The sequence below is a fragment of the Furipterus horrens genome, unplaced genomic scaffold (assembly GCF_987537825.1).
Source record: "Furipterus horrens unplaced genomic scaffold, mFurHor1.1.pri manual_scaffold_3, whole genome shotgun sequence".
Taxonomy (NCBI): Eukaryota; Metazoa; Chordata; class Mammalia; order Chiroptera; family Furipteridae; genus Furipterus; species Furipterus horrens.
In genome coordinates this window covers 73,008,647-73,022,916 of record NW_028327173.1, presented here as the reverse complement: position 1 = coordinate 73,022,916, position 14,270 = coordinate 73,008,647, and the positions used below count along the sequence as shown (strand labels likewise).

The window sequence follows — 14,270 nt, the reverse complement described above, 5'->3', positions numbered from 1 at the left end:
GGGTATAAAATGTGTGTGTAGGGGCAGGGGAGGAATGGAAACATCTCTTGGGATGGTTGCTGTATCTGTGGAAGATGCTAAGCTACCTTCTGTTCAAAATACAAAAACCACATTCCAAAACAGGAATTTTCTCCAACCCTTTACTTTCATGATGTTGCTTCAAATTTTGTTGTTGTTGTTTAATATTCTGACTAGGATTGCCAGCAAATCACAGCACTGCATGCTTATTACTGACACTGAAGAACTCTCCAAAATGAGAAATCGCAGCAGAAGGGACCAATATGGTTGCTGCCAGTCACTGCCCCAGCTTTCTCCCACACACCACTTCCTCCATAAAAGAGGGTGACGACCTGCTCAGTTGTCTTTCTGGGCCTCCTGGGAAGGTTCTGACAGCACTCTAATCCATAAAACCTTAGATGAGAGGGCATTTTGTAAGTTAAGTTGAACTCAATTCATTTTCAATTACAACTGAATTATGCAAGTCAAAAGAATTTATTTATATTTTAGAATAGAACATATGACACTTTCAGTGAGTGTTTAGTAGTCTTCATCAGTTTTTTTTTAAAAAGTTTTCTTTCATTATGATCTAAATTCTTCAACCTTCACACCACAGCTTAAATTTCATCCCTTTTTGGTACCTAGCAGTGATGGAGAAGAGCTAGGCACCATATTCTTTGTAAACATCGAAGCCAATTATTTATTTATTTTTTTTGGTTTTTCAATTACAGTTGTCCCCTTTTCCATCAATTTCTCTCCCCTACCCACCCCACCCTGAAGCCAATTATTAATTAGGTCAAAATAAATAATTTATTCCCTTGGGCTAACAATCACTGGTATTATTTTTCACCCATTTCATTTTCTTGTAGCTTTTCTTTTAAAACTTTTTTTCAGTCCTCCTACAACAGTGACCTTACTGTACTATCTGATTGGCAGGTGGTCAGTGTCTTTTTACACCTTTATAGCTAGAATTTAGCCCACCGCCTGGCATTTGGCAGGCTCTTAATAAGTATTCTTGATGAAATGCAAAATTACATATAAGCAACGTTCAATAAATGGTTGGGCATAATCTGTCTTCCTTGACTATACTTTGCTATTTATATAGTCATGTTTTTCTATTATTCCTACTGTATGGATATAATCATACTTCCATGATGAAGAGTCCTTTGACTTCATCAGAAGACTAAATAAGCTCCTTCTAAAAATTATCCTAAAATTTGAACTGAAGTACTGATTTTCTACTAAGTAGGGGCATAAGTATCCACTAATCAAAAGCATGGTATATCTTGGCAGAATTTCAGACTTACTATATATTCTTAAAATTTTATCTTCTGTGTTTCCGAATCTCATGCAGTATAGGAACAAGAAGTTCTCTGTCAGTAAGGGCTGCTGTTGGAGTTGCCAAAAGGACCTTATTTCAGTGGGGACTTAACTGAAATTTCTTATTGAGTATAGTTTGATACTTCAGTTAAGTGGCATTTTCAAGCATACACATTTATAGCTAGCAATTTTACTGTTTTATTAGCTACTTTTTCTATTTTCTCTTAAAAGGTTGATAATTATTTACTAAATATTTATTAAATTTATGTATTTGTTTAAAACAACTAATTACTATAAATAAAAAGTTATAATGCTGTAATTTGCATGTCTTACAATTTCACAGACATTCGATTTCCTAAAATCGTGTCTAAATTCCAAATAGAATGCAAGATATTTGGAACAACTGCCATGATACATGTTAAGGGACAAACTAAAATCACCAAACTTTTAGCTTTTTATCACTGCTAATTAGGGCCAATTAGTGGATATTTCTCATTACATCAATATTCTCCAGGTTGATGTAAACATATTTTTCTCACTTTTGTTCAAACATTACACACACTAACATACACATACACACAATTCAATATTGATAAAAATATAAAACAAAAAAGTGTGAAAGAAAATTGAAATATAGCCAGTGGTCTTTAACAGAAAACTCTATCTTCATAGAGCCTTGGAAAGGTCATACTCTCCTTGGAATTGTCATGATCATTGATGTGAACTGGCTCCTTAAAAGAATGATTCTTACTTAGCAATTACATTAGAGATGTAGGGGAAAGTGTAAAATAAAAAGTGGTAGGTGCTTCAATTATTCTTTCACTTCTTTCAATAAATTAGCAAGCCCGACTAACATAATCTGAAAATCTTTCCCAAGTTAAAAACAAATAAATGTTTAGGAGTTTAACTATTTAGTAGTTCCCCTTTTGAACCCAGAATTCCCAGGCTAAAGATTAGTGAGTTAAACCACACAGCCCCATGCCTTTCTGTAATAAGGTTAATAATTAACACTCAATTTAATGTCTAGAATCACATTTCCAACCAAAAGCCTTTAAGTAGCATATCTCATAGTATGTTTCATTAGAGATTAGGCCTAATGATTAAACTGAAATGTGTAGTTTTAATAATGATATTCAAAACCTTACAGGCATTCCCTGGAGTAACAATCTGAAGTACAACCCACACTCCCACAAACTTTTCAGATAAGGCAAAGTTTTGAGTTTGCAAAAATTGTATTCCTCTCCCTCCTCCTCTCCAAGGTACTCCTGCAGTGTTCCAACCAAGAAGAAACAATGTTTATCCAAATTCTGCATAAATGAAGATCTAAAATGGGGGCAGGGGGCTATCTAGGAGAACTCAATATGATGGCTTATCCAAGAAGAAGTTTTTCACTCCTCAAGAAGGCATTCACTGGGGTCTTACTTCGGATTTCAATTTGCAGGTTTCTCTTTAAGGCAGCACTTCTTGGAACTGTATGTAGCACACTTATCCAGGGATGGATCACTTAGAATAGGATGAGCATGACCTTCTGTTCTCTCTTCTTGCCTATCATTGTTTATGACTGGCATATTTAAATACAACTGTGAGGAAAGGGGTAAAAAGGTAGCCTTTTCTGCTCACCCTGAAAATACAGATTAGGAAAATTCAAGTTAAGAAAATAAAGTTCTGAATTGTTTTGTATTAGAATCAATAGACACTTGGGGTCAGAGTTGGGGGGAACACAGAAAAGCCAGGCAGAAGGAGAAAAAGAGAGAGGTGGCCAAGAAATAGGCCAAAAGCTGAAGACTTAATTGACATATAAAGCAAGGGTATTTTTAAGAATGAGAGTGTCTGATATTAAGTTATGAGTTGACACTTCTATACCACCTACAAAACCTGCTTCATTTTGACAAACCATTGGAAAACTTCACCACACACAAACTTGTGTGACATCAATGGAAAGATTTTTATCTCTGAATGGGTGGGGTCTTAGACAGAACCTGTAGGGGAACAAGACAACCCATAAACTCAACTAATACTTTGGAAACGGAAGCTCATAAGAGGTGAGTGTGAGACAATAATCCCTGCAAGGACTCAAAGAAATGCTGGGGAAAATGTTGGACATTCCAAAGGCTAAGTAGTGCAGGTTTAAGCTAATTTTATCCTGATCATAAGAAGATGAATATCCCCAGCTGTTAATTCAGGTTATAATTAGTTTAGATGTTTATAACTCCACAAAAATGGAACTAATTTTCCAGAAATTAGGTGTTTATTACTCCTCAAAAATTAGTCCAATAATTCCCTGACCCATTATTAACACAGTAATAAAGTTCAAAAACTGTTTATCTAGTCCTCAAAAATATAGCTCTTGAATCAAAGAAGTCTACTTTATGCCAAGTTCTGCAACGAAGTTCAATATTGGTAAAGTCAAAATCGAAGCACAGCAGGCAAGGAAGACTAAAGAATATAAGCTCCATGAGGTCAGGGCCACATTGTTTAGTTCCCAAGTAATAAGCACTATGCCTGGAATATAGCAGATACACAATAAATCCTTGTTGAGTGAACAGCAGTCATTTAATATGGCTCTAAATTATACTAATGTGACAATAAATATATCACACAAAGGTTTCACTACAACTAATTTTAACCCTGAAATAAAATCTAAACAGGTAGTAGCCATGACAACTTTTGAGTTACTTGAGATATCCCACCCTTACGTTAAATTCAAAATAATCAAGCATGTACAAGGCAAACAGATGTCTCCCTTAACTGTGTGACAAGGAATATTCAAAACTAGAGAACTGAAAATGATTCCAACCTATTCACGCTAGGGCTGTGGAGAATTAGCAGACCTCCTAGACACTTAAAATCTAACAAGCAGTTCTGATGCACATGTTAACACCTGATCACCTAAAGACTACCAGGAGCAGGAACAAACCTGCAGTTCAGCAAAATCAGATTTTCTGACTTGGCACAGCAAGGGACGGCACTGGGAGAAATCACAGAAGGATGCTGAGGAGAGTGAGGGAAGCAGAGATCAGTTCTGGACTGATTACAGGTTTTGAGGTGAGATTAAGAGAAGCAGCAATTGATTAGGGGTTGCTGTAAAGTGAGGGCGGTTTAGCCATTAAAGGTCCCCAGAAAATAGGGTTACAGCAAAGCAGGTCTGGGAGTAATAGCAGAGAGGAAGCAATAATCACTTCACCAGGGGGCCTCGTGGCCTTTCACAGCTGCTGCATGGCTGTGGAAGAAGCGCTGTCCCGTGCTAACTCTGCAGCGGGCTTGCTCTGTGTCTACTGTCCAAGCCTGACGAATGGCAAGGCAGCCTTTATCTCTTTCCTCCCAAGTCAATTTTTCACTCTTTTTGTCAGAGATAGGCTTTGACTCCATTACACATATAAGTATTAAAGAATCCCCCTTAATCAAGTTGTAGAAAGGAACATTCAAAACTTTGAAAGAAATGGGCCAAAAATAAAAGATTCTATTATATTTAAAACCATTTCAAACTGGCTGACACACATCCCTAATCCCATCTGCACCTTCTCAATCCTCTCGCCCAGCATATGTGCCCCTTAATAGTTGTGATATATCATAGTTGTAGTAAATAATAATAGCTGGTTTGTTTCCCTGTCTCCTCCCTAGATTCTAAAAGAGCAAAAACAGTGAAGGGTTTATTTCATGCATGCTGCCTAGCACAGCTCCCGGCATGTCGTAAGTGCTCTGGAGCCAAGCTGTCTGCTGATCCTCTCTGTATAGAATGTGTGCCAAGGCTTCTTACAATAAAACAGATTTTGCACTCAATAACTACTTAAGAATATCATAATCTGAAGGATTCACTACACAATGAGACATGGGGACAGTGATAACTAGCAGGCTCTACAACTCTAGGTCAGAAAGGAAGGCAGCTTAGCCCTGGCTGGGTGGTTTGGTTGATTGTAGCATCATCCTGTGTACCCAAATACCCAAATGTTGTGAGTTCGATCCCCAGTCAGGGCACATACAGGAGGTAACTGATTGATATTTCTTTCTCTCTCTCTACTTTCCTCTCTCTAAATTCAATGACTATATCCTTGGGTGAGGATTAAAAAATAATAAGTATAATTTTAAAAAGAAGGAAGTTTCCATTTCATGAGTTTACAAATGGCTTTGTTGCAACATGATAAAGTCAAAAGCACTTCAAATAAAAGCTCAACACAAACTGAACTGAATCCCTACCCAACTGAGTCACTTATTATGTGGTATCAGAGACGCCCATACATCAGTTTTTTAATCAAGATTATACATTCCTTGAGGTGAAAGGTTCTGCGTGCTTGTTCATTTTTGCTCCTAACACTCTGCCTAGCATATTAAGCAGTCTAGGCAGGCATCAGACACATAGAAACAAAGCAGATAAAGTAGAAAAAAAAGAAGAAAGGAGACAAAAACAAAAAGGTAAGAGCACAGTCCAGGCTGGTAAGGAAGAGGGAGGTGCCCCACATGCAGATCAAAGGCTTCGCATGAGTAGGAGAGAGGTCTCCTCCCCCGACACCCCACCACCACCACCATGTCTGTGAAAGAGCAAGGAGAGAGGCTGGGAGTGACTTGGAACAGGGAAGCAGAGAATAAGATCTGAAATTGGGCTGAGGAAAAGGCTGGGAGCAGGCAAAGAGAGGACTGGAAAGGCATACAGTCGGATGAGCTACCAAGGTCAGATGAGAAAACCATCCCTTTTAAAACCGTCAGTGATGCAGGGGAAGCAGTGGGATGAAAATACAGACATACAAAGGGACTGAGGGGCAGGAGTGAGAGCACAGAGATCTCTAGGAAACCTCTCTATCTGGATATCAGCAGAAGCAAGCTTTGTGTGGGGAGAGGCAAGGGAAGTCTGCTCTGAGCACACAGTGCTGCCTGAGTCTGGAGCCAGTGCAAGCCACCACAGAGTCACCTTTCATTTTTCTGACTCCTGCCTTTTTTTTTCTTCTCCCTCTTTTATCCACCCCTTCCCTTTCCTCCTGCTGCCAGGAGTGCTGGCCAAATAAGACCATGTGTCCTTCTGAGTTAGTGAAAGAAGCCTGTTAAGAGTGCTGCCTTTCTCTGTCCTAACAATCCACTCACACAGAGGAAGAGCAGGACTGGGCTGTCAATTTAGTGTCTCTTCAAAGATGAGCTTCATGGAACAGAAAAGCAATGACAGAAACCACAAAAGGCCTTCATATGTCAAGGTGACAAACACATTCTAGTTACCATGAGTTGCAGTCAGCAAGTGGATGCCACCATGTCTAAATCATTAACTATCTAAACAGCAACCAGAATGCAGTATGCACTTTGGTGAGAGTGCTCTGCTCTGCAGGGAGGGAAGGAATGCTGTTAACTCCCAGCCCTCAGTGGCTACGTTACCTGTCACATCTGAAAACTTAGCCACAGTGGCTGGGACCCAATGCCACGTGTTCTACATAACCCCAACCAACTGTCAAGGCCTTTCTACAACAACCTGTTCTGGGAATAATTAAAATGAATATGCTGTAAGCAGTGAGGTTAACTGAATCCTGTACCATACTAGCATTAACTACACATCCATGGGCTGCAAATTCTAATAGTATTAAACTTCCTCAGATTTGAGAGAAGCACCTCCAATTTTGATAATTAATTTTACCTTTCATACTAAAATATTTTTGAATAAACACTATTTTGTGCTACTATCGCATTGAAACAACTCCAAACCCTTCAAAAGTAATTCTGTGAATCCTTCTCTGTGATTGGAAGTAAAACATCTTTCTTACTCCAAAGAATAGTAGCCATCCATAGTATTTAACAAAGTGTGTAATCTTTTCTCAGTAGACACAAATGTTGAAAAAAAATCATCATCTTAAATTCTTAAAAAACTGAATCTGTAATTTTTGGGGAAATCCAGTGTGGAACAAGTATGTTCTCAAATTTCAAACATAGATATTCCTCTAGCTTAAAAACTTACTGAATTCTAAAATCTGGATTATAAATAAGCTGTGGAAAAGAAAGTATTTCTCCACAGTGAGAATTACACATACAATAGTTAGGTTCTCAGAGCAGCCCACAAAAGCGTTTTTAACTTGCACTCTACCTAAAACAGCAGTAAAATAATACTGTAGCACCAACAGTTAAAATAATGTTTCTATGAGGAAATGCATTCAGAGTTTCCTTTGGGATGCCAGAAACCCTAACTCTCCCTTTCTGGCAATGAAAGTTGAGGTTTTCATTGTTCCAGCAGGCTGTGAGTGTGTCCATGGTGGGTACTGTGGGGAGGGTCATCTCTGTATTGAACAGCAAGGCTGGGAAGGCAACATGAGGGAAGTGAACACACTGCTTGTGCAGACTGGGAGGAAAGTCTGGGCAGACAGCAGGGGGAGAGAGGGTTCTGGGAACAAGTGGGAGCATGGGACTTGGGGTGGTGAGGGAAAGTGCTGAAGAGCATGAACCAGCAGTTTTTCACGACCTCTTGCCATTTCCTTTGCATCCCCAAATTTCTTCTCTTCCTTTTTACTCTCCTTTGGAAGGCTTTATGGGGAAGGACTGGAAAGAAATGAAAGGCTACAGCGGAGTCTGTGCAGTAAGAGGAAAGGAGAAAGGGAGGGAATTACCAGGAAGAAATGAAATGGAAGAGATAGTCTTCTAGTCGGAGACAAGGGATGAATTTTTCATAAATCAGAAGCTGGTCTGTGTGGCTCATGCATATGCCCAAAGTAAAGAGAAAACAATATTTACTACCCCAAAGTGGAAGAACGCTTAACAAATTATGGTAACTTCAATCCTTGTGAATGTTTCCATTGTTAAAGATAATCTTTTTTAAAAAGTATATTTGAAAAAGTTATTGCACCCCTGTTGCACTTTGCCAGGCACAATATCTCATCAAAGATACTGGAATCAAGAATAAATATCTGCTCACATTTTTGGAGATGTCACACATCTCAAATCCTATTGCAGAAATTCAAGTACATTCACCAATTTCATGCAAGGTAGCCTATTTCAAACAGTGTGTTTCCTTCCAACAAAATTATACCCAGAACTAATTCACAAATCTGTCCTTTTCTTGACTACTTGCTACAGATATTAACTAGTGCTCATTCTTTAGCTGTCACATAAGCACGACATAAAAAACATATACCTTTGTCTACTTTAAGGTCAAAAGCTCATCACTTTCACTAATAAGCAGTTTGACACACATTGAAAACCTAACTTACAAACAAGAATATTAATTATTTTAAACAATGTCTGGAATTAGCATCTCTTTCCATAAGTTATTTGAATAATTACATTAACTTCACATTCTTTAAATATTGCACAATTAGAATTTTTGCTTACATAGTTTTTGTGGGGGTTTTGTTTGTTTGTTTGTTTCTGTTTTTGTTTCCCGAGAGAGACCTATTTGATATCCTTGGGCTTAAACACAGTGTGAGGGGAAACGGCAAGAGTTGAGGAGTCTCTCTGGGGCCCTTCACTACAAATGAGAAAAAAACTCCTTCTTCTAACAGCCACTTCTTCCCTGGCAGAGCAAACTGTTCAGAAGCACTTGTTTATCTAGGGTCAGAATAGAAATAGGGGAGGTCTGGGCTGGTGAACAGCATCCCAGGCTGGGCTTAACTCTATTTTTCCCTGTCTCACTGGGACATGTAAGGTTGTTGCCTTAACTTTATTTTAATCTATTTTTCATCCACAAACTAAAGAATACATCCTACAGAATATCTGAAAATTCCACTAGGGATTCAGAAGCTATATAGAAAGTAGTGTTCTGAATACTCCTATTATTGTTTCACAAAACTCATTTCCAATCTTCATGTAAATTTTGGTGATTATGCTTAAGTGAATTTTAATGCCACTTAAAATGGAGGTGTTTTCCTGACCTCATGGAAAGTGCTCTGAAAGACTCAGGCAGTCGGGGTCATCATGGCTATTGCAGACACAGGGTTGTTAGAAGCAATTGAGGGAGGATAGGTGTGTAGTTTTGGTAAGGATCAGTATAACAGTGCTCAGAGTCTTCTCCCACCTGTCAGGGAAAATTTCTATGGATTTCAACCAGGGCACATGTAGCTAGAAAATATAAAAATAAAATCATGCTCTGTCTAATCCTACATGTTTAGGATACCTACTCAGTCTCTTTATCTATGATAGCTCTCCAAAGAAAGAGTTACCATTGCTTTAAAATATGTATTGTCCCATTTATAAACATTAGTCAACTCATCTTTTATGATTAGAAAGCCATCTAAATCTCTAAACACAGCATAAGAAACACACACACAAAAAAAATGGCATTGTTATTTACTTAACCTTCAAAATATTACTTGTTTTACCTCTGTATTAACAACTTCCATAGGTCTTTTCTTGATTTCTCCTATGTCCAAGTAGCTGCAGAAGAGAAAAAAACAATAAGGGTTTCTTTTAATTGCATTTGAGTCAGTTGTATAAGTTTGTCTTTAAAAATTATTAAATAGTAAAGCAAGCAATAGGAAATACTTCAGCCTAAAGCAAAAATCAGTTGCTACTAATTAAAAGCAATTATAGTAGAAAATTCTTTCAGTATCACCAACCAGAGCTGACAGATGTCTACTCTAAACTTCAATGTAACTGAAGTCTTAGAACTACATACTTAGATTTGAGAGCATTTCCCCCCAAAATGGTATTTGTCATTCTTATATCAATTTAGATATAAAGAGTGGTTTGTGTGTAAAGTTGCTTAACAGATCTATTAATCACAGACTTTAGGTTTTTTTAATATATGGATGGTGCGTATTAGAATAACAACTGTAAAAGCCTGGGATATCTTTTTCCCTATAAGAGCACTTTAATGATACGGAAATACTCAGCCATGTGGGATGATTTAGTAATAGGTTCAACTGACACACAGATGGGTGGACTAGTTAACCTTTGGAGACCCCTATAATTCTATTACAATTTGCTTCAGATATTAACTAGTGATCATTCTTTAGCTATAGCATAAGCACAACCTGAAAATTCTATACCTGTGTCAACTTCATACTATAAGCCTGTCACTGTGATCTGGTTTCACTGTGCTTCATGTATAGAAGGTACTAAATAAATGCTTTAATATAAAAATAAATATAAACTTAGCATTTATTACCTCTGATAGAAAGATAGGTAGGTTCTCTACCTCAACTACCATAATTGCTGAGTTGCCAAAAAAAGTTTATGTTAGAATTAATTTTGACTGTTTCATTACTGTTGTTTGCTTTTTTGGACAGAATGCTTTACAGTTAATCCATACCTTTGGAAATTATCACATTATTTCCCTCACATAACAGTGTTTACAAAAGGCAGTGCAAATATTCTTCTATTTAGCCATAAATGGCTTTTTTGCAAGTCTTTTGGGGCTGATTTCTGACATTAAAAAAAAAAAAAAGTTCTGTCACGTGCAGGAAAGTGATCTCAGATCCACAAGATTAACCTAGCAGAGTCAACTTCCAAAAATGCACAGGAAAAATAACAAGTCTTTAGAATTCTCTGCTATTAATCAAAGGTTAAATAGCTACCTGAAGTTTCATATGGTTACAAAAATATTAGAAAAAATGTGAGTAAAAGAAATTCAAGAAACAAGTTGATTATTTTCATTTGAAAAATATCTTTCCATTGTTGCTATCTTCCCCAACATCATTTAGGCTCTAAATGACATGACTTATCCTTGATATCTTTCTGGCTTTCTTTTTTTCTCCAGGTGGTTCATTTGCTATATAAACTTATAACTACTATGCTTCAAATATATTAAGCATTTAAATTTTCTTGGTTTCTACCAGTATAATTATATATACTACTGCTTTAACACAAATAAACTATTCATCTGTCAGCATGGAAAACTAACCATGGACGGTTATAACAAGCTCAGTTTGTATGTGGTGTGTGTGTGTGTGTGTGTGTGTGTATTAAAAGCAAAAATAACCATGCAAATCTCTTATATATAAAGAGTGATTTTGAAGTGCACCTTCTATTTGTTTTGAAACTGTACCTGCTTTTAATCTTTTGAGCTAGTAGTGCCAAATAAACAAAAGAGAATATGAATTACTAAAGTGAGTCTACAATTTTGAGCTATGAGTATATTCTGAAGCACATTTCCATTCCCATGACATTGTTTTATATGAAAATTATTTAATGAACATAGACAAAGTATATGATAAAAGGAACTGGACATAGCAATGCTTTATATTTATGTAACATTTTGGTGTTTACAAAGCACGTTCCCCTCCATAGCCTTTACTTTTATCACAACCCCATGAAGTAGAAATAATTATGTTCCTTTTCTGTATTAGGAAACTGACCAGCTGAGTCAAGCGGCTTGCCCAAGGAGCTAGTAAACATCTCAGTCTCAAGTCTCCTGATTTTCAGTTGTAAGTTTTAAGTTTCTCTGAAGCACACAGTTTCACTTAGCTTTTTACCATGAAATTAGACAAATAATACTAAAAGAGTTTTCAGGGAAGGAAAAACTAAACCCAAATGTATCCCTCACTTTCCATAAAAAGAACGTCTGATAAAACAAAAACAGAACACCTAGAATTCAATTTGAACAAACTTAGGAAAGGAAAGCTGGCCTTAGATGACTTTAATGATACTCAGGGAAATATTTCTATACAGTTAAAATCAGAATTCACAAGCACATATTTTATGGTAAAGACATTTTTTGCTATCTTGAAGCCCAAGCTGAATTTTAATTAAAGTGTTATATTAAAAACTATGGAATATAGAGTTTCCATGTGATCCAGCCATTCCACTCCTAGGTATATACCCAAGATAAATGGAAACTTGTACATGATTGTTCAAAGCAGCATTCATTATTCATAAGAGCCAAAAGTGAAACAATCCAAATATCCATCAAGTGATTAATGGATAAATAAAATGTGGTATATCCATACCATAGAATAGTATTTAATGATTTAAAAAATGAAGTACTGATACATACTACAACATGGATGAGCCCTAAAAACATTATATGAGGTGAAAGAATCCAGAAACACAGAAGGCCACAAGGTGTATGATTCCATTTATATGAAACATCCAGAACAGACAAAATCATAGACACAAGCAGATTAGTGTTACCAGAGAATGGGGAGAAGGGGAAATAAGGAGACACAGGATTTCTTTTGGCAGTAATGGAAATGTTATAACATTAGTTTATGGTGATGGGTGCACAACTCTGTGACTGTACTAAGACCCATTAAAATGGGTGAGGTTTATGTGACATGAACTCTATCTCCATAAAGTTGTAAAAAAGACAATAACCTAAGGAATATTAAATTCTACCTGTCATACAATACCCACCTACACCAAAAATAATCTCTCTCAACTCTGAACTCCCACACAACTGTGTTTTTCTAAGTGTACTTATTCTGTTGTACTCTACATTAAGACTATTGGTGTGCATGTAGTCTCTCTTGCTCGATGGTAAACTCCTGAAGAAAGATGAGGACTCATGTCTTGTTCATTTTAGTTCCCCTCACAGACCTAAACACAGTCTGATAATTCATTGAGTTAGCTCCTTGCCAGGAACTGGAGATGAGCAGCTATAATGTCCCCTGTCCTTGAAGGTCTAGCCACATTTGACATGTGGACGAATACAGTAAACCAATCAGCTTTACCAAGCATTATGCCAATAGCATAAACATGCAGGCAGTGGGAGGATGCTCACAGTGGGGCGTGGTCAGTTCTACCTGGAACCAAAGGTTGAAAGAATTTAAAAGGCGGGGGGGGGGGGGGGGGGGGTTTGCAGTGAGCAATTTTCTCCTTTGGGGATTAAATAGTATTCAATGCTTAAAAATTATTTAACTAAAAAGGTTCCAAGCAAAAGCAGGGGGGAGAAAAAGAGGGAAGAGGAAAAACAACAAAATGCTAAAGTATCAGTCTGGTCACTTGTTTTTCTTTCTATTTTTGTTTTTTGTTTTTAAACAGTCCTGTTCCTTACACATAAGCTTTAAGATTGGTCCTTCTGCTACCCAAGTGAAATTCCTTCTCCAGTCACGTTTTCAACCTCTAACCCCAACTCTAGCCGCAGCTTTGAGAGGCACCAACCCGCACGGTCACAGCCCCTGGGCCCACTGGGGTCTGGATGAAGCGGGGGTCATTCCTTTCCTGGGGCCAGCCGCACACCTTTGTGCACCCCGAAATGGTGGGCGGGGGTCAGACGAACTCACTTGAGTTTCTTGAAGGCTTCCGGGCCCCCAGCCACGTAGTTGCCCCCACTCTGGATCTGGTCCAGCTGACGGATGCGATGCCCGGTCCGCGGGGTGTAGAGATTCCTGACGGCCCCAAAGGGCGCCTGGACGCCGCCCGTCACCTCTTTCAGGAAAATGTCGAAGCTGGACACCTTCTTCTCGTGAATGATGATGCGGCGCCCCGCGAAGAAAGGGTCCCCGTTGCGGTACACCAGCACGCTCTTGACCACCGGCTGGGCGCGGTGGCTGGCCCTTGCGCCGGTGCCGCTCATCCTCCCGCCGAAGCCGCCGGCTAGTGCTCAGGGGGTCCCGCAGCACAGGCCGGGTGACGGGCTGAAAGGACAGCAAACAGACACGCCAGGGTCACAGCGTGCAACGGCCAGGTGGCCGGCGTGCGCCCCGCGGAGATCCCACGGGCGGCAGCGCTCAGGAGGCACCGTCAGGTACTTCTCTGTCCCCCCGGCCAATCAGCGCCCGCCGTGCGCGCCGCACCTGTTCCCGCGCCCGGCAGAGCCCAAGTATGACCACCTGGGACAGCAGCCGCGCGGGCGCAGGAAGGAGACGTGGGGACACGCACGTTGGAAAGAAAATGAGACAATTTCTCACGTCATGTTTACGTTATTTTTGCAAACAGCTTCACTTTATATGCTCTCCTGACTCCCTCACCTCTCAATCTCCTGCTTGCTCTCAAATTAAAGCTATTAAGATTATGGCTAGAACTGACCAGACAATTCCCTGCGAAAAAAATTAACCCCGAAGGTGCTTTGACAGAGGAGACTGGAGCGTCCGGGACCCGCCACCCCTCCCCAG

The 14,270-nt window shown here is 38.9% G+C and overlaps 1 protein-coding gene across 1 annotated transcript in view; it reads right to left on the bottom strand.

The window, feature by feature from the left end:
• DCDC2 (doublecortin domain containing 2) overlaps window positions 1-13,988 on the bottom strand; it is a 155,664-nt gene extending 141,676 nt beyond the window's left edge. The window contains exons 1-2 of the mRNA XM_090271738.1: window positions 13,440-13,988; window positions 9,597-9,651 (exon numbers count right to left, since the gene is read on the bottom strand). Coding sequence (XP_090127864.1) covers window positions 9,597-9,651; window positions 13,440-13,732 — 348 coding nt within the window. The 5' untranslated portion in view covers window positions 13,733-13,988. The remainder of the gene's footprint in view (window positions 1-9,596; window positions 9,652-13,439) is intronic.
• Window positions 13,989-14,270: the final 282 nt, after the last annotated feature.